This window comes from Cebidichthys violaceus, unplaced genomic scaffold (assembly GCF_023349555.1).
Source record: "Cebidichthys violaceus isolate CVI_PGR_0920_01 unplaced genomic scaffold, fCebVio1.0.p SCAF_80, whole genome shotgun sequence".
Lineage (NCBI taxonomy): Eukaryota > Metazoa > Chordata > Actinopteri > Perciformes > Stichaeidae > Cebidichthys > Cebidichthys violaceus.
Window position 1 is genome coordinate 875,706 of NW_027176965.1, and position 21,219 is coordinate 896,924.

General features: G+C 44.9%; 2 protein-coding genes across 5 annotated transcripts in view; one reads left to right on the forward strand and one right to left on the reverse strand.

Moving 5' to 3' along the window:
- The window catches only part of nalcn (sodium leak channel, non-selective), a 64,809-nt gene extending 60,361 nt beyond the window's left edge, over positions 1-4,448 (reverse strand). The window contains exons 1-3 of one of the 4 annotated variants that reach the window (XM_068702091.1): positions 4,350-4,439; positions 1,286-1,399; positions 985-1,046 (exon numbers count right to left, since the gene is read on the reverse strand). In XM_068702091.1, the coding sequence (XP_068558192.1) occupies positions 985-1,026 (42 nt within the window). In that variant the 5' untranslated portion in view covers positions 1,027-1,046; positions 1,286-1,399; positions 4,350-4,439. Of the gene's footprint in view, positions 1-984; positions 1,047-1,285; positions 4,165-4,349 lie in introns of those variants that run through there. The other 3 variants (XM_068702093.1, XM_068702092.1, XM_068702090.1) reach the window with 3 other exon arrangements.
- Positions 4,449-6,019: 1,571 nt separating this feature from the next.
- itgbl1 (integrin, beta-like 1) overlaps positions 6,020-21,219 on the forward strand; it is a 40,583-nt gene continuing 25,383 nt past the window's right edge. Inside the window, exons 1-6 of the mRNA XM_068702082.1 lie at positions 6,020-6,276; positions 7,452-7,454; positions 11,044-11,243; positions 18,541-18,687; positions 19,429-19,551; positions 19,731-19,871. Of these exons, the coding sequence (XP_068558183.1) occupies positions 6,191-6,276; positions 7,452-7,454; positions 11,044-11,243; positions 18,541-18,687; positions 19,429-19,551; positions 19,731-19,871 (700 nt within the window). The 5' untranslated portion in view covers positions 6,020-6,190. The remainder of the gene's footprint in view (positions 6,277-7,451; positions 7,455-11,043; positions 11,244-18,540; positions 18,688-19,428; positions 19,552-19,730; positions 19,872-21,219) is intronic.

Consider the following 21,219-nt stretch of genomic DNA (forward strand, 5'->3'; position numbering starts at 1 on the left):
GAGGAGCGCGCAGGTGAACGAAGCTCGACGAGGAACAGGAGAAACACTCCGGCTGCATCCAAGTCTGAGCACTGTTTGACTCCAGTCATGTGGAACAGAAATCTAAATAAATACGCTTTACAAAGAGGCCCATGGCCTTTCATATATGGACATATTAACAGTAACTGACTTTAGAGAAACACCAGTGCACACCTTCCCCTCTGAGCCCCATGCAGTTTCGGGGTGCGTTTCGTAGAGACAACATAATAACACGTCTCTTGTGCAGTAACAGTTATAATGCCATAAAGGATCATTTATTTATTTTTAAATCGGAAAACAATGAAATCTATACATCCAACATATTTCCGAGTGTTGCGTTTTTGATGAAATATCACAATTTGAAGCTGCGATTTTTCAGAAAGTTAAAGAATCAGACTTCGATGTCTGATTTTTGATAAATGGCATGTGTTTGCAGATAGTTCAAAAAAGAGCATACTTTCCAATCCCGCCACTGGGTTTTGGGGCTCAGAGGGTGAACATATGGGTGACTGGACAAAGTTGGGTTATCCAATATTCAAACGTATTAAATACGCTGCGTATCAATCGTGGCCTTGGTACGTAATAGAATGAAGTGCCCTGACTTGAATGTCCAGAACAGAGGTGTGTACTTCAAAACCAAACATGTGTTGCATTGTTGAATGGCCACCGTGATGCACAACGTAGCACACATGGAACACAGGACGAGTGTATTCACATTGGAACAGCTCCAGTCACTTACCACTCGGGGGGGGGGGGGGGGAAAGAGGCGCCCGGTAGGTTAAGCTGTGCCAACGTCCTCTTTTTTTTTTTTTACCCGTGCATACCGTGTTTGTGCGTGTGTGCGTGTGTGTGTGTGTGTGTGTGTGCGTGTGCATGTGTGTATGCAGAAAAAAGAAACGTGTACAGGCCGTTTCAACATAAGAACACAAGAAGAAATGACTCTGAATGGAGACAAAGCGCACATACCAAAGGGAAAAGTAAAGCTGAAATTGCTCCAGCACTGCACATAACATGCGATCAGGCATACCCTGTAAATAACACACAACAGTTAGTCAACATCATGGCTCATATGGTGTACAGTACACTACCCACATCTACAGTATGCTCAGAGGAGACAGGAATGCCCACCACGTCTGACATCAAGGCATATATGCGACACACTCAGTGAGTGAGTGAGTGAGTGACTGAGGTGTTGTGGATAGAAGAGAGATGGGGGGGGGGTGGGGGGTGGAGGAGGACCAGGGTGGGTGGGTGGGGGGGGACTCACTGTGAGGCTCCTCATTGGTGCGTTCATCCCCAGGCCAACAGAAGGGGTGGAGGAACCAACCAGAGAGACAGACTAGAGGTGCAAAAAGGAGAATGTCCTACAGGCCTGGAGGTCCTGCGGCAGCCGTCAGTGAACGGTGGCAGTCATAAGAGCAGTAAAGAGGGGTGAGAGAGCACATTCACAAGTGCTGCGAGGCGCAGCGTCAGCAACACACACAGCTATGCAGTTCATTCGGTGCAACCCAACTGACATAATAACTGCTTTTCTCTATGAAGCCATGCTGATAGTTTTGCATCATGATGTCTGTGGGGCTCCTTCTTTCCGGATACGTTTTCAGAGGGACTATTTCTTTGGCAGAGTAGTGTCGATGAAGTGTCATACCCAGAGGATCAGAGACCCGAGCCCGGTTCATTCACCTTCATCTTAAGGGGCGCGAGTCTTTCAAGGATTTCACGATTCAATTCAAAATCGATTCTCCACTCAGCACACAGGGGTTCTGATCTACTCCAGGCGCTGTGTGCAATAAAGGAGGTGTGGCAAGTTATGGCGTGAAAGACAGCATCAGTAGTGCTGCTTTTTTTCTTTTTGAACAATCGAATATTCATTTTCATATTCAAATGCAATCTCTGGGATAGAGAGACAGATCATCTGAAACTATCCGCATGGCTCGATAGAAACGTGAAAAAAAAATTGCATGTTTTGACATTTGAGCAAAGCAATTCTTCAACTGAAATATAATTCAATAAGACAGGATAGTTAAAGTACACCACATCAAAACAATAGATCCAACACATCAGAAAAGGAACAGGCCTCAATGTCCAAAAGCTCGGGTGAAATGGGCCTTTAGAACCGGTCCTCAACGGACTGAGACTCAACAAAGAAGTTTGTTTTTAAAGTGACACAGCCTGAATATACACCACGGTTTAACTCTGAGCACGAGAACAAACACACTGGGGAATGCAGATAGAACAATGTGACTATCAGATCCTTGTTTCCTTTCCTTGCTCCCACCAAGAACAGAAAGTGTCCCTATGAACCCCGTGTAGTTAGAAGCAATTTCCCGGTGTAATTGCTACGCTTAACATATGCAGATGGAGACGTGAAGAAGAGTGAAAACTAAATTACAGGGTCTAAGTGCTATTATGTGGGAGTATAGGTGGCAAAGACTGCAATTACTTCTCCATTTGGAGCGAGGACATGTTCCTCACGGGCAGGATGTGATCACTGGGCAGATTAATTGTGACTGTGAGAGTATTTGTTGGAGTCTGCGAGACTTCTTCGCTGAAGTTTTACACTTGAGGAGCGAACTCCGGCATCACGGAAGACAAGAAAGCGTGGTTGATTTGGGCAGAACACGCACGGTTCTTCCTTTCTCTTCCTGATCTAAAACAGGCTCAGAAGTCATGCGCTTTGTACAAATTTAGGAAGTTTTCACGTCCATGTTTAGTTTGATTTGAAGCTGCATTTATCCATGTTATATCCATGAACGGTGGTTCAAACTATTAAGTGTAATGTGGAAAGTTACAGGGATTCACAAACATTGTTTTGTGGTTTTCTATATGAATGACAAACATATGTTTTTTTCCAAAATGAAGAAGACATCTGATTGGCTACAGTTAATCCCCCGTTGAAGAAAATTAAATTTGTGAATCGAGCGACAAAAACACCCACAAAAAACGAACATAGCAACGTTTTAAAAAATTCTTTTAAATACATTTATTTGTGGATTTTTATTGCATTTATTTAAAATATTTGTCTGAGCACCAGACATATATTTGTGAATCTTATTTATTTTGTATGTGACATTGAGACTGATCTGACCCCACTCATGGTGACACATGGAGAGTCCTCTACCGCTCACTGACCACGTTTCCAGCTTTTCTGACAGAATGCTCTGACACTGCAAACCCACTGTGCGCTACCCGCCCAGCGCCGGACGGAAGGCGGACAAAGTGAGCCGACTAGCTGGTGAACTGTGGAGCATTTAGCAGCTAAAGTGCCTTACCGGCAAATGTTTACAAAACTGTTTGCAACTTTATGGATAATATCTGAAAAATGTGAGCCAAGAGAGTAAAGTTGTGGGACGTCAAACTAAGCTGAAGGACACTACAGTGCTCCATGGAGCTGAGGGGCGTTGCACAATTAGGTGATAATCCTCTGTGAAATTGTCACGATGACACTTTCACATTACATTTAGTGATTTGACCCACGTCAACACATTCATTATAGCAGCTTCAAGAGTATACGTCATGATATTGAGGTATTAAGTACACAATTGACAGCGCGTCTTGGCATACTGTTACAACATATTCACTACCATCACACCATTAGGTCGGCTTCACTTGCATGTCAACATTCTGCATGTTAAAGAGCTGTCAGGTGTCAGTACTGTCAGCTCCTTTCATGAAGGTTTTCTAGATGAAAATCCAAATCAGTCTTGGTAATCTTATGAGCTACACCTGGAGGATTTAATGTATGTAAAGCCCCCACAATGGCTGACCCCCTACGTGGCCTCGCAGGCTCCAATGGGCGGATGTGAAACCCTCAAAACCCAGAAAAGAAACCGCTCAGCACGCGACAAGCTGCTGTGGCACGCGGCCGGTCACACGACTGGCTGTCAAAGACAGGCACATTATATATGTTATATATATTTATATATCCATCCTGAGACTGAAAGCTGAGCGAACGTAATCGACGGAGCCAAGGTTACTATGGAAACGGAGGGGAGCTAAGATGCTACATTGGACAAAAACAAGCTAACCACAGTACGCGTTCACGTTTAGTGCGCAAGCGTGTGTCCTTAAACGAAGTGACCGCGCTATGTGACACCGTGGACACCTCGCAGTGTGGCAAATGCGCGACATAATTGAATCGAGGCCTACTCCGGAGGATGAGAACGTCCTCACTTCCTGGAGAACCGACAAGCTAGCGCGCGCGGCAGCAGCAGCAGCAGCAGCAGCACGTTCGGTAGCATCCCTCGAGCGACAGCAGCTGGATGTCCGGTTACATACGGCACGCGGCGACCGAAGCGGCGGCTTAGGAAAACAAATACGGAGTCACTCACGAGAGCAGGGTTTCCCTTATCCGCAGCGTCTCGTCCTGTCCATGACATCAGCTGTTTCGGTGCGTTTGGACCGTGTGTGTGTGTATGTGTGTGTGTGTGTGTGTGTGTGTGTGGGGGAGAATGCGGGAGCGCGCGCAGGTTTTCAATCACATCAACCAGCACCAGCGCATGCAGCGGAGGCGCGCGGCCGTCTCCATGGTAACAGTCGAAGGTCCCTCAAGTTGCTGCATCACAACAGCCTCCCAAATACTTTGATTTAATTGTTTTATTACTGTATATATATATATATATATTCTGACAGACTGATACCTCTGTTATCACAAAAACAGTGAAAACAGAATTATTATGTTTCTCTCTCTTCTAAATGCTGGACCTCTAATATCATGAATCATCAGTAAATAAAACCATCTTGATACATGTGTGTGTGTTGTTGATCGTTTGGATTGTCTGTACTGTGTGTTGTATTCTGTTGGTCATTGTGTACACACCACATCTATTGCATGTCTGTCCCTCCAGGGAGAGGGATCCCTCCCTTCCAGGTGAAACAAAGCCTGAACTCCTCTGTGCATACCTTTTGATTGGAGCCCTCATGAATCATTGAGCTAAGTACAGCGCTGTCAGGTCAACTCGGAGCGCCGTAGAGATCCTGTGGTATGAAAGGTGATGAAAGTTTCACTTCAGCCCGCTGTGTGTAGCTGACGTAGCTGTTCGTAGGCTTTTTTTTTCTCTCCCCCCCTTTGCTTTGGCCTGCGCTTGTGTCACGCTGTTTGAATGCTGCCAGAGTACAGAATGTGCAGACCGTTGTCTGGAGGAAGCATTAAATTAAAGGCAGGAGTTGCGTAAAAAAAAAGAAAAAAGAAGTCATATTAAACCAACTCCTGTGGTCGTATAAGGTGATTCTGAAGTGAGGCGATATGCTGTGTTTACCAGCCGTGACAGTGTGTGGCCGCTATTGTTTCCACCTTGTGAGTATTTGTGAGTCAGCCAAATGAACTACCGCTGAAGTGGTTTTGAGTGCTTTGCCAGGTGTTATCTGCCTCTCTGCCTGTCACCACAGTGTCGTGATTTGTTCTCCTCTCATTTTAATAATGTGATAAAACATGTTTTTGCCCAGCAGGCAGGCGTCGGCATCGTGGGTGACAATCGTCCCGATGATTTCAATGATATAACTACAAAATCTTAAGCGAAGAACTTAAGTTGCGAAGAAAGTTTGCAACCTCAATCCAGGAATTGTTCCTCCGTCTCTGGTGAGCTGCGTCGCTGTATATATTAAATTGCGTCAGAGACACTTGGCTGGAGGACTGATCATTTAAGCCCCCGCAGTGCTTCATACATTGTTTAAGATCACATGCAAGGTACTCCTCTGCCTCCGCCGCTAGTTCAGAAGCTTATCATGTCGAAATGCCTCCATAGGAACGGCCTTTTACATCAAAAGGACAGATAGAAGCAGAAGTGCAGCACCATAGAGAGATCATCTGGAAAAGGAAGGGGGGGGGGGGGGGGGGGGGGGGGGGGGGGGGGGTGAAACAAAACATAAAAAAACAGTCTGCTTCTAATTACATCTCAAACTGGTGACTTAACTTTTTTATTTTGGCAGTTTTCCCCCGCTCCGGCTCTTGCCCAGGCCTGTGTCTGAGAGTCAAGACTAATCAAAGGCACTTGTATGGAGAGAGCTGTTGGCCTCTGAAGGGATTGAGCCAGTTCAGGGCCAGCCTGCTGCTCTTTCTCTCCTTCTCTTTCCCCTCTCTCACTCTCTCTTCCTGTCCTGTCCGTTTAAGGCGAGAAAGTTTGGGGAAAATTCCTTCGAGCTACTTTGCTTCAGGTTTCTGTGGGATTTAAACATGCACACTGGGGTTTCGGTGCAGTCGGTGCCGTTGTTTCTGATTCTGCTCTCTGCCGTGGAGGACACTTTGTTACAATCGGTGAGGTGAGTTTCCACACAGCTTTGTTGTTCTGGGTTTTTTTTCTTTCGGTTAATTTTGAGGTAGTCTAGAGAGCGAGGAGGAAGAGGGAGGTAAAGAGTGTTGCTGACAAAGACAACGTTTGGAGAGTGCATTGTGGGGACCTGTAGGAGTGCCTGTACATGTCGTTTGCCCTTCTTTATGCTGTTTTACTTGCCAATAATTCGGCATGCCAAGTCATGGGAGGGAAACTCTGCTTCTCCGTTTCCATCATTCAGAGTTTGAATAGCACTTTCTTCATCAACTTAAATTCATTTATTTTCATTCGGACACTTCGGCTTACCGCAGCTTTTGTGACCTTTGGGTTTGGTGCAAGAAGGTTTAGAGACGTCTGGGCTGGAGTGAGGGTTTTGTCTTTCCAAATCTTTTAATGAGCAAAAATAAGCTTTAAATAAGGAGAAAAATCCAAAAACATCATAATGTTAACACACTTATGCAAAAAAAAAACTGCAGTTAGTAACCTTTTGAACTATAATTTGTCGTACTTTTTTTTTTTTTAGCTTTTTAATAAAATCCTGAATCGTTCACTGAAGCCGTTAAAGCCATAAAACAGATTTTATTTAATTGGAATCATGTGTGAAGAATGACATGAAGTTGATAACTGGACTTTGCTAAAATGCGAGACAAAAAATAACAGTCTGCTGAGTCAGCAGATCTGTAAATGTTGCCATATGATTCAAACTCATTTCAAATGCAGTGGGGGTGTTGTTTTTTTCCAAGCAGGTGCAGCGTGCCTGCCTCGTGATTACACTGTGTATGTCACAGTGCAGCCTACGGCGCATGGCATTTATTAGACAGCAGTGGCAAACAGGAGGCGACAGCTCCACAGAATCCGGGTGATTAAAGTGTTTTCCTCGGTTTTAATTATGAATATCCAAACAGTTCCTACCTTGTTTGTTTACCAGGTATGTCGTCACGACAGCCTGACAGCGGCAAAACGAGTAACACTCAATGGTGACGGTTATGTTTGGTAACCTCAGTTCTAAGAACACAGGGAGCTCCGTGACACCTGCCGTACGTATGCGATGCTCAATCCAATCGACATCCAAAACATCGTGAGTTTCCTAGCGAGGCGGGATTAAGGTTGGAGAGCTCCACCTGTACTCATGAAACTAGGGTTACAGTACCAACTCATTCTCAGTCAGTGCTCCTAAGCTTCAAACTATGGCGCTCTGCGTATCCTCTCTAGCATCTGCACTACTGCACTACTGGTAGGTTGCTCGCTGAGCATGCACACCTGCAAGTATCCTTATATTACATTTGTGTCTATTAAGGCATTGGAATGCACTTATGCTGCATGCATAAGTCCAATAATTAAAAGCTGTGTTATTTTCATGACGAAGATGCCTCCTCCAGAAATCGGGTCTATTCCACCCTCAACATTTTTTGTTGCATCCCAATTCCATTCCAGCCCTTTGCAGCGTGGCAGTAGCATCAAGAGCCTCTGCTACGCTCTCTTTCACAAGGCTGTGGGCTCCACGGAACACGCTGGAGACAAATCCATGAGTTGTGGCACAAAAATAATCAACGTAACGCGAGCGGAGCGGTGCATCGTAACACAAGCGACCACAACTTTATTTTCTGTTTATTCATTTGGGGGAATACGCTTATGATCCCCAAATTGGCAACAGATGCTCGGCCCCTTTTACATCTTCCGTTGTTACTTTTCACAATAAAAGCCCTTGTACTAGGGCTTTTATTTTATAGTGTGAATATATGCTGCATCAATGTTTACCAGGTGGAACATACATTCACTCAGAGCATTGTGCTAAGAAGCAAGTCAACAAAATAGCTTGCAATATGTATTTATTGCAAAACAAATGCGCGTTGGTATTTGTTATGCAGCGGCTGGTGATCTGGCACGTTTAAATTGCACAACAGTAATGACGTAATTAACGGCGCAGAGAAAATGACCAAAGTTTCAGAAAGTGTTTCTTTCATTTTGTCACTAGATAGTGGTGGGAAGTTGTGAATGAGTGAAGGATTTCTGACACAGCCTGGTGACTGACAGGCGCACAGCAGGCCTCTCCACTACCTCGCCCTCTGCAGGAAGTATTTCGAGACTAGATGGTGGCCTACGAATGTCTTGCTTAAACATACAGTACGTGCGGGATAGAAAAGAAAAGGTTGTCATGCACTCACCTGGTTCACCATGTTGTGGTGCAACCCTAACTTCTCCGGTGGCATCTTCAATTAGTTAGAAATAAGTGCTAAAACTTGGAGAATGGTGGGGCAGCGTGCAAATAGTGGATGACAGAGACAAGGGCAGTGAAATAGTGCACGATATTTACCGTTTCATTTGAGTGTCCCAATTGAAAACGTATCATGTCCTCACCACTGGAATGAAAAAATAGTGTCCCTGTGTCGATTACTTTCTGCTAACAATCCCACAATGCAATGCTGTTGCAGATGAGAAAATCATTGGGCGACTCAACACAACGACAACGAAAAATGTTGATGATTAGTAAGTGTCCAAACTCTCAATTTACCGCTCACTATTGAGTAAACTTCCTAGTGGCCGCTGGAAGCCATCATGGGAAAAGACTCATCCTGATCAACAGATGCATCCAAGATTCAGTCGGCTGCTCAGCAGAGGAACGCGGGTCAGGCCCAAAAAGGCCGTGTGAAATGGAAGTTGTATAACCTCCCCATGACACATGGAACACCCACATTCTTTATTTCATTTCAATGGGAGGGTCAGGAACACTCGATCTGTTTGAAATGCGTCTACTTCTCCCAAACCGGACAGTTTTGCGAGGGCAGGATTAGAAAAAGAATGTCAGACAGCATCCAAACGAAACACATCTCACAAGGAGATCCCGTGGAGTAACAGAGAAGCCCATGCAACAGCTGCTGGACTTTGATGAATGGTGAAGCTGTTTCTGTCTTATTTGATTTCTTTGATTTATTAGCTTAAAGGAATACTACACCCACAAACTGACCATTTGTACATCAATTACTCACGGTGTGTTACCTGAGAAGAGAAAACTTTGTCTCTCAAAGTTTTTGCATTCAGTCCAACGAAAGTGACGTAACGTATCGATTGGCTGTTATTGGATCTTACGTCGTATAATAATGAGTATGATGGACGAGCAAATAAATCTGCATAGCATGGGTTGTAGGAGCAGTCGAATGGTCAAAACAAACACAAGACTGTGACCCAGGAGACAGCTGTTCGTATCCTGTGTGAAACCGTAAGCAAACATTGACTCTGGGCTGTTGCACAACGTTGTTATGCTATTTACGTAACGCATCAACCAAGTAGGTAACACGGGGTGAGTAATTAACATACAAATGCTCATTTTGTGGGAGAAGAATTCCTTTAATCCTTCACATTCTGTTGTGTGTGTGTGTGTGTGTGTGTGTGTGTGTGTGTGTGTGTGTGTGTGTGTGTGTGTGTGTGTGTGTGTTTGTTTTTTTCTGGCTGTGTTCTGAGGAGTTACACTCTTCCCGCTATTCTTCATCTCAGAATGGAACTTTTTTTCCTCCATGTTGTTGCGGTTGAAATACCAACAAATGAAAGGAAAGTTGAAAATCAATTTCATGTTATGCTCAAGTTATGATAAAAAAAAATGAAGCAGTGAAGCAATGAAACTGGTTTCACTATTTGTCACGAGTTCCCATCAGGAGGTGACATGATCACGCCTGAGCCAGAGAGGACAGTACACCTGCTCCTGCCTGAAAAGGACACGCCCCCCCCCCTCAGGTGCAATCTCTTCACCCAAATGGGAAACTGGCTCAATCCCAATGTAAGCCTTTAACTCTGAACCCTCAGGGACTAAACTAACTAACTAACTAACTAACTAACTAACTAGTATGAGTGGGCTGCAAGGGCTGGAAATGGAATAAATATAAACGGGACAGCACTTTGCGGCGACATGTCAAGTACCTTCGTGACACAAAAACATGTTTTAAATTTTTTTTTTATCGCATATCATTTTTTACTGCCTAAGTTCAACCTCTTCCAGGCGTTTTGCCTACAAGACGAGAGGTGATTGATGAATGAACAAAGCAGCTTCATTAACAAAATTAAAAGAAATGATTGATGAATGAACAAAGTGTACAGAATACGCTATGGTGCTATGATGCACATTCCCGCAAAGTCCGTGAGGGTTCAGGGCTGCCCCGCTGTCAACTCGTGGAGTGTTTGAGGGCTCCCTCACAGACATTTTGAGCCCTTCATGAACACTTCCCGTAAGTCCACATTTCTGCAGACTTCGCCTGAGGGAATTGCCCATAATTCATAGCAATGTGACGTTTAACACGGGGTTACCGTGGAAGCCGGAGATGTAAGGAAAAAAAAGGGAGGCAAGAACATTAGGGATTAAAGACGAACATTTCAATGTCACACCGCCTGAGTGATTACCCACAATTCATAGCGTTGTGACTTCAAATACGGTTAACCTGTGTTTGAAGTCGCACCGCTATGAAAGTCTGCAGAGATGCCGATTTTAAACCTCACTAGACTTCTGCCTCATCTATGGGTCTTTCAAACACTCATCATACCCACTAGTCATTAGATAGATGACTGTTTGTATCCATCACATGATTACTTTACCTACCAAATATCCTGAGCAGATTCTTTGGGATGTTTAAAGGTAGACAAAGGTGTTTTTCGCTCAGATTGTGGTCGTATTTCAAAACGGACACAGATGGCTATACACTTGACCCTTGACCTCCACAGTTTTTAAAGCTGGATAACAACGGGCCGTCTCTCTTTTTCCCGCAGCCAGGTGGGTTGGTGTGTGTAAGCTGTCCGCAGAGTCGTCTCTGCGCCGCTGCCGCACACCCGATGGCAAGATCTGCAGCGGGAGGGGCAAGTGCGACTGCGGCATCTGCACCTGCTTGGCCACGGAGCCGGGGAAGTTCTACGGTCCGCGCAGCGAGTGCCACGACTGGGTCTGCGCCTCGCACAATGGGAAAACGTGCAACGGTGAGTGCAAGTGACGCACGGACACGTGAGACAACCTGCTGGTTTCGTTAAAGCGAAGAGGCAAATTTGTCACAACACTGTTTTATTGTCATATATTGTCTAATAAAAGTTGGACATTCCAAGCTCCATGGGAAGTAGTGTGCAGGCACTGGCTCCATGTAGGGGGTGGCTCCTACAGTTTTAGTACTTTAGGTTGGGTTGTTAGTGATGGGTTCAGTAATTGATGCAGCAGAGCTCGGCCCAGGTCCAATCCGGCGCCTATACTTTCCCCAGTTTCCCAGTTTGTAGTCGCACTCACAGCTGAATGAAGCAGCCTTCTTTAAGGGGCAGTTTGTAAATACAGCAGCAAACTACCTTCTCTCCAGCAAAGAAACTATCAATGCATCCCAGAATCAGAACCAGAAAGACTGTATTGAGAGCCAGAGCTCCCTTTCTAGAATGGAAACTTCTAACATAGAGAAATTATGAGAAAATGTGGTTAAAATATGTGCATTATTTGACAATATATATACAATACATATGGAAAATGTAAATAAGAAATGTAAATTATGCATACTAGCATAATATATAACAGCAGTGAAAATAATAATGCTATGTGTGAAAATGCAAGCATAGTATAAATAAATGTGAATATTAGTTTAGATGCACCGTGCAGACTTGCACATTGCAGCAAACAGACCATCACCATGGAAATAATTAGGGGACTCGGTTGGCCAGTTGTATTACTTAACGTTACCAAGCGCATTGAGCAAGCTGGACGTCATCAGATGAGCGAATACATTAGCAGAAGTGAAGCTAATGCAGGTCTAACACTACAGCCCTGCAGTAAATCGTACCTCCATGAAGGTCACAGTGATCAGTTTTGTTGGAAATAGTTTAGGTTGAATCAACTTTACGGTCATTTTTTAGAGGCAGCGGTCTATGGTGCCCTTTTGTTGAGGCTGCTATAATCAATATTTTTTATATTAACCATAAATCAAACGAGTACAGGTAATGTGAAAGGGGATAGCTCATGGTGACAAACGCTCAGAGAATTATCTTCTGACCCTGCGCTTCCCTCTGCTTTACAGAGCGGAGTGAGTGAAAAATTAGTCATTTTAAGAATCGTTTGAGAGAGGCGTTAAATGTCCTTTTGGGGCCTGTAGTTTGTTCAATAATATCGCATTATTTTGAGAGGTTGTGTTTACTTTCTCTAATATTTAGTCTACCTTCATTGATATGAATGTGTCTAACAAACCCAAAGAAACACTGTCAGTACAATCAGGCACCACCACAAAGTACTGCCTCTAAGATGACCAAACACTGAAATAAACTCCGAGTTTCAACAAAGAACCTGAACATTATAACTACCACGAGGCTAGGATTCGTTGCAGGGCAGTTGTATTAGACTGTGTGTGTGTGTGTGTGTGTGTGTGTGTGTGGTGTGTGTGTGTGTGTGTGTGTGTGCATGTGATGGGGTAGAGAGATTTATTTTGGCAAAGTCGGCCGCTGTTAAGGAGCTGATTATAGTTCAGCCAGTCTGGAGCGAGGAGGCCCACGCCTCAGCCTCATAATGGGGTCTCACTCACTGGGACACAGACTGCAAATGGAACCTTGATGCATCAGAAGAGGGATGGGTCTTCACACCCGGACACACACACACACACACACACACACACACACACACACACACACACACACACATTTACACACACATACATTCCTACATTACCAACAGTGGACTGTCATCCTGGTCTAACCAAGTGTGGTCTTCTGTTTCTGGTCATTTTGAAAAAACAAAAGAGAAAAATAGCAAATTTACTTTCAAGGTCTTTCCCCAGAATATTACTGCGATATTATTAGAGCGGACTTCCACCCTTTGTAACAGCGGAACAATCATTGTGCGCACTCCAAAAAAAAAGAGAGAAGAATTTCCATGTGCATGAAGGGCCCAGCTATTATATCCAAAGCATATTGAGAATAATACACACATTCCCACTCCCACCTCAGTTGCTCAATGGCCCATGCAGCATGCATGCTGTCTGAGATCAGCAGCCAATTTCTTCCCTGCGGCTCCCTTATCTCTGCCTCTCACTGCTGCCCACTGATAAGATCCAATAGATTTTTTTTTCTCCTTATAGGGATAAACTGTATGTGTGTGTGTGTGTGTGTGTGTGTGTGTGTGTGTGTGTGTGTGTATTTTTCTTTTTCTTTCCAGAAACATTGGCTTTCCTGTTCTTTTACCTCGGATGGCATTCATTCAACTAATTCAGATCCTCCTGATCAGAGCAACAAGCTGAGGATTTTACTTTAATTTTGTTCTAATAGCAATGTAAACGTAGCTGTTTTAATATGTAATATTTGCTCGGAGGTGAATTACAGTCACCGCAGACTGAAACAACCTTTGTGCGGGGCAGTGTGCACGGCCTTTACTTTTCTGTTGTGCGGGTTTTCCATGTCAACTGACATCCAAATCAAGTGAACTGGAGGCTCTACATTTATATGCTGTGCGTGCATACGGATGAACAAAAGTTAACCGCCCAGGGTGCTCTTTAGCGATGCATGCTGGAACGGAGGCATTATGGAAGCAGTTCATATACTGAAATGTCCGCCTTCTGGTTAGAGCAGAATGAATAGCTGTCCTTGTCCTCGTATTCAGAGCAAAAAGAGCCTATTATGTTCCTGTTACATAGGCATCGCATTCTTCACCACACAATAACAGATACAGACATGCTCCTCACATCTTTCTTCCTTTTGCATACGTTGTATTTTATACCGTACGTACGTACACAGCACCATGATATGCTTTTTTGCGATCCATTGGCCTGTACTATCGCACAATACATGTACCATGGGACGTTCCACGATAAGGCTAAAAATACATAAATTCCATCACAACATAATAGACTTGTTTGAGGCCTGGAGTGGATTTCCTAAGGATGCACACAAAGCAGTGATGCTGTCGCTCACATGTTTTTTTTCCTCCCGCTGATGCGTCCCACATTGTAGCAGAGCGACGGGGATGACGAGCTGGAATAACATCTGTTCGCCAAATGTGCAAAAAAAAAACAACTGTCATTTCACCCTGCTGATTGTTTTCGACTGTGTTTCGATCTTCCTGTTCCTGTTGTTTTTTTTGTCTAAGGAACAGTAACATGAGAAACGTAATCTTTGGTTATTTTCATAGTTTTCAAAGACGAGGGTCAACGTGGCAAAGTTTCCATTCTCTCTCTCACACAGCCCTCCCTCCTTTATTGGCCACGTAAAATCTCTCTCTCTCTCTCTCTCTCTCTCTCTCTCTCTTCTCTCTCTCTCTCTCCCCCCAGTTTCTTCTGGTGTGTTGTGTGTGGTGTGTTGTGTGTGTGTGTGTGTGTGTGTTCAGACAGGCTGTGCTTCTCTGCTATTCATGGTCTTTTCTCATAGTCAGAATCACAGCGGGTGGCCCAGGGCGCTGCAGGAACACTGTATTATCAACTTGTTAGTAATTTACTGTTGCAATATTGAATAGCTTTAAGACTATTATATCAAGACTGATGTGATGTGCAGAAACACACGATGCCACGTGGTTAACGCCGTGAAGCGATTTGTTCGGTTAACATAACGAACAACCGTATCTATACCGTGAATAAATAAAAACGTACATACGGTTTGACTTATAATAGCGGCTTCTCACTTCATCGCTTGCTCTGATCTAATCCAAAAAACGTCAACGTATCTCCTGGCGACTGGGCTGCAGTGAGCGATCACCTTTGAGTTCAATCTTCAATCGGACTGAATTGTTGCCTATCAGGGAGTCAGCGTTGATACGGCAACACCTGCTGTAACAGCACATGCGACGTTTGATCAAACACGGGTCAACGGTGCGCTCTACAAACGAAAGCCGTGCGCCGTAAGCCTGCAGTCCAGAACCTTCTGTAACGTCATGATCTCTGCAGACTTCACCATCAGCGTGTCCTTCTCGCACCACCTCACAGGGGCAGTTGAAATATGAAGACATGAGAGAGAAAACCCCCTTTCCACCCTGATGGATGGTTGTTTTAAGGGTTCTTTAAGAACATATATTAGACTCTCTCTAAGGTTCCGGCTTTTCAGAGCATCTGCTCTTTTCCTGGCTCAGCCCCCCCCCCCCCCCCCCCCCCCCCCTCCCCCTTCCCTGCCATAGCCAAAAATGATCCCACCCAAGGGGGTTTTTATGTCAGCAGCACATAAGAAGTCAGCTTGTCCAAATCAAACTCCTCCAGATGCACTTTCCATCAGCACTACATTAGCTTAAGATGTTGCTTCCAATATGCACACATTATAGACAGATGAGAGAAACTAATCACGGGAGAACAGCTCACTAATGGCAGTCTGTCCAAAATGACTAAAAGGTTTAATACGCATTTCTGTTGATTTCCCAAAGAAAGGGGGGGGGGGGGGCGGACAGCGACTCAAAGAGGAATGCAGTCCTTAAGCCATTACAGTCCATTAAATTGTTCGTCTCTGGCTTTTTGTATTTTATTTGCGAGTGCATATTTTGATGTGCTCTCACTTGGATATTCTGAGCTTCGCTCTGCAATTTGTGCTCCTCGTGTGGTGAGTCACCTAATGATTCCAGCGTGGGCTGCGAGGAGAGAAAAGCCACTCAAGTCCGTCCAAGTCTACTAGTCAAAGTCCATTTTTGATTGGGGACTAATTTCAACTTCCGACCTCTTACTGTAGGAACAAGTGTTGTTAGCATGCCCGAGGAAGAAGAAAAAAACAAGTTGTTCTTGTATTTCCGAGGCTGAAATGAATGGCTGATGAAGTCACCAAAGTTGACAAATGAAGGTGGAGAATTGTAAAAAAAACAAAAACAAAAAACCCCCCCGGAAGGATGAGAAGCAGGAGCTGCTTGTCGCGAAGGCGGCGCCGTCCAGAGGATGAGTTATTACCTGGGACAGGTGTCTCCTAGATCTTTTCCCACAGAACACGAACTGACGCTCCGCCGCTTCACGCTCCGCCGCCCACAGGGAGAGAGGAAAGCAAGGAAGGATAATTACTCACCGAAATGAGTATCATGTTATGGAGAACATGATCTAAACAAAGTGAGGGGGGGGGGTCATTTGAAGAGGCAATATGTAATGCATGTCTTGCGTTATTGCGTTGCTTATAATTGAAAGTGCACTGAAATCGTATAGGCCCGAGATTGCCTCAAACGTAAGTGATTGAAGGGTTCTTCGCTCACAGGGGGGGGAATTAGTTTTTTGTTACATATATTTAACCGGAAACCATTCGAAGATTGCTGGATTATGATGTTCCACACATGTTTATCTCCCTCTCGATAGTATACGCCTTGTTTTTATCTGAAACAGGGACGTGATGGATGCTGAAACTAGCCTGCTGAGTGAGTCACCAGTCAGCAGTTAATCATGGTAACACCACACCATCACCTATTACTGACACTTATGTCTCTGACACTCCCCCCCCCCCCCGACCCCCATGGGATGTACCTGGTCCCGATGGTCGGGGGCCCTGATCTGTCCGTCCGCGGCGTGTAGGAGGGACCCCGACGTACCCAAGCCGCGGTAGAATTACTGCTCAGGAAGCTCCGGGGAAGATAAACTGTCGACAGACCGTCACCTTCCCACGCACACCAACTTTCACCCGGCTGACAAAGAGGGTCCGTCTGACAAAGAGGGTCCGTCTGACGTGTCAGAGTGATTGTTAAGCGGAGATCTATGGGGCCAGTGGGTGGCAGGGATATACTCTGCTGCTGAATTCAGTTGGACAGACATGAATCTAATGTGTGGCAGTTGCCATCTGCAAAGCTAATTGATAAATCCAAAAATAAATGTCTTTTTTTTTTGTCATGCACATATATTCTGTATAGAATTGTGCAGGGATTGTGTTTCTGTAGGACAACCCCCGGAAGTTTCCATTTGATTTTGGATTACTTCAGCCAGATGATCTTCACAAATGAACGGCACTTTTATCAGTTTTGAAGCGTGAATGCAATCGGCAGAAGCAAAGGGCCGATGTGAGCCTACGAACAAACTAAACATGAGCGTGAGCACACAACGAGGCCGTGAAGGCCGACTAGTCGGAGTTATGATGTTTAGTAGTTTCATTTAGCCACTTGTAAGCAACATTTAAAAGCGAGAGGGGTGTTCACTGATGCATTTTATATCGTAGAACAAAACATTGAAATCTCTTTATCCCAGGCATCTTAACAAAAAACAATTCAAAACATCCGTTGACTTTAAGATGAGGGAACCTGGATCTTGCAAAAATGCTGACTCATTTCCAGGTTTTGAAAAAATTTAATTCCCGCAGCTAATAAAAAAAAAAAAAAAAAAAGAAATGTCCACCTTAATAATCACATTCATTCATTTGTATTTTAAAAAAAAATCAAACAATAACCACAAAGTAATAAAAACAGTTAATGTGCAATGGCTGTGGTCTTCAGTAGACGTGCCAATGATTCAAGAATCATCAAAGTTCTGGTGTGTTCCAAGATGCTAAAATGCTTTAATATGCCAATGGTTTGATGGTCTCAAGATTATTTCTAGCCAATACATGGCTACAATGCAATAATATAGAATGTTATCTTTTGAGCAGCCAGCGGAGAGCAGGGTCTAACAATTGTACAGAGGTTTCATTAAAATAGTTCATTTTCCTCAACATCATATTGTGTCTGTGGTGCAGAAGCACACGTTCCATATTCTTCTCTCCCTTGAACCTGTTCCCAAGCGTCCCCTGAGACGTGCATCGATAATGAGAAGGGACGGGGGACTCGCCCGTCTCTAATGACTGATGGATGGCCCTTGAAGAGAGGACGCCACGTTTACACGATGAACGAGTCGGTAGAATGATTGAGTGTGACATACAAAGGCCTCCCCGCTGCTAAAGGCACTGGGAGCAGCGTTTATAATAACTCGTCAACGGCCTTCTCTTGCATCACGTGGTTTCCTCCTCCTGTTTTTCACGTGGCTCACCGCGGCCATCGGAATGAGGAGAAAGAGTGACGGCAAAACCGCCTGCGTAGATCCTCTGAGCACTGGACAGTAAATCGCTGAGTGATTGAAGGGGAAGCTAAAATATCGCCCTTAAAGTTTGCAACGAAAAAGGGAGACATTACTTAGAATGTGCACATTGTATGCATCTGAAGGGGAGTGTGTACTTCACAAGTCAAAGGAGTCAAGTGGATCCTGTAAGTCCAGCTCCTGTCTCCTGGTAGTGCGACGCCGCCGCATCCATTGAAGACAACACTCGCCCTGTCTTGTAGAGCGCTTTGGGCGACGGGCATGCTCCTCGGCGTGGATGAACAGCACGGGGTGCGTTGTGCTTTCCCTTTCAGACCGCGGCTACTGCGACTGTGGGACGTGCGAGTGTGACGAAGGCTGGTTCGGAGAGGCCTGCCAGTTCCAGGAGGAGTGTGACCTCACCGGCAAGAAGAGCAAAGAGCTCTGCAAAAACCCACAGGGGGTGGTGTGCTCCAACAGAGGTGCTGAGGCCACACGCACACACACACACGCACACACACACACACACACACACACACACACACACACACACACACACACACACACACACACGAGTCTTAGTTATACACAGTAGCAAGAACAGTACACTCAAGCATTGTCACAAATTTGCAACAAACAACACTGTATGTAGACTTCTTACATGCGGTCTATGGTTAAAAGAGACACTTGTAATCTCTTTGCTCTCACACACATCCTTTCGCTGACACAGGTGCACCGATACGTTGATGCACTGGAAAGACCGACGTCTTGAGTCAACGATACCGTCTTCAATTGGGCCGGCTAACACGCCCGAGGTCGTTCGACGCACACGGTTGTAGTTTGTGCGTCTATGTCTGTGGACTCATGAGCCGCAGTGCCTCCCCAGCTAAATGAAGGCTGAATGCGTGCAGCATCTGTGCAGATCAAACGCAAATCGGCGCAGCATTAAAAAAAGCAAAAAAAAAAGCACACAAACACGAACACAAACACAGCTTCACCGCCTTCAGACACGAGTCCAGGTCCGTTGACACACGACACACAGACGGAGCCTCCGGTTTGCACATCTGCAAACCAGCTGTGCTTCTTTAAGTGCACCGCACTAGAACGTACACAACCGACCACGTACTGTAAACACACACACACACACACACACACACACACACACACACACACACTTGACTCTTTGTCTAACACATGAGCTTCATGTCTTGTATCTTTAATAGGCACCTGCCACTGTGGCAGCTGCATGTGTGACAATAAGGACAACAGAGGTCTGGTGACGGGACGCTTCTGCGAGTGTGACGACAGCGAGTGTCTGGACGAGGACAACGGGGAGGTGTGCGGAGGTATGGCCGCGGTTCCTGCGTCATTTTCCTTTATGAACATATGATAAATACATATAAACATAAAATCCTAAAAACAGGACATGTAACTGAGTAAGCAGGAGTGAATCTGACCGTCAGTCCATAACACCGACGGAGGTGAACTCATCGGTCGACACGTGTGCATTCTGATCTGCTTCCAGGCCACGGCCAGTGTTACTGTGGAAACTGTTACTGCGCTGCTGGTTGGCATGGAGACAAATGTGAATTCCAGTGTGACATCAGCCCATGGGAAAGCAAGCGGAGATGCACATCTCCAGATGGCAAAATCTGCAGCAACAGAGGTCTGTTTCCCCGCTCCAAAGCAGTAGTCAAATTATGTCATGATTTTTTGACTTAATTTGTCTTAATTTTCCAACAGCCATTATGCCGATGCTGATTATCATCGATTCACAATGCAATAATGTGCTGGAATAATAAGTATGGCAAGGATGCTATGCAATTTCTTAACTGTCACTACAGCTTCTAAACCCATTAGAATCCACCTCATGACAGTGACAATTGAATTGTGTTGCCAGGAAAGAGGAAGCAAACATTGTAAATGGGATCAAGTTCATTTCCTGTCTGTTATCTAGGGTCATGAAGACAACGAAAAGACACACAGTACACAAAGTACACACAGTACATATATATAAATTACACCTAGCGAAGTGGAATCTTATACGTAAACTTACAATCAAGCATTGTTGACAGTACAGAGCTGTCTGTATATTTGTCTATTATGAATTTTGCTGACGCATTGCATTGTGGGATATTCATGTCAGCGTTGAGTCCAGTCTTTGCATACTGTAATACATCACCGGATATAGTATGCAATCGGACAAACTGAACTATGTCACATGCTGTTTTAGCGTTCTAAATAGCATGTTAGCATGCTGCAGGAATGCACTGCCGCCTTTAGTTTCGTTCACTTTTCTCATATTGTAAACTTCGTCGTGCATCTATGTGTTGCATAATGACGAGAAATGATTTGTGAATCCTTAAAACTTCTGAACGCAACCACTATCCCCGAAGTAGTGACACGCCGCGGAAGAAAAGAACGGAATCTGAAACTCAACGTAGATTTAAATAAGTCTTTCGTCTCGTGTGACTCGAGAACCCCAGTTCAGCTCGTCTTCTGCTCTCTGACTATCACAGATGAAAAAGAGCCACTTTTGACATCCAACTTTTGAACTCGAGTATGAAAAAAAAAATGAAAATCACTGGAGAAATCCAGAGAGGAAGAGAAGTCAGAGAGCAGATCGGTTAATTCCGCTGAAAGTCATCAGAGCTCGCACGGACAGACAGTCGGAGGAACGGCTTCACTAACCCTCGCTCAAGTGATCCTGTGGGATTTTAGTGAAGCTCTCTGAAATGAATTGCAGTGGACTGGCTGAGGACTGGCTAAGTGAGTAGGGGCCAAATGGTGGGCTGCATGGACAGAGCCCCATGATTTATGGTTAAGTGCACAGCCGACGCAGCGTGAACAACCGACGGCTGCGTTCGTGACGCAGCAGCCCATTGTACTGCTGCTGAGGAGAGAACAGGAACGTCGAAGGCCGGACAACCTCAAGAGTCACCGGAGAAGAGAACAAAGGAAATACGACCGCAATTAAAAAGAGTCCGTCTCAGTGGAAATCAACCTCTTTCTGC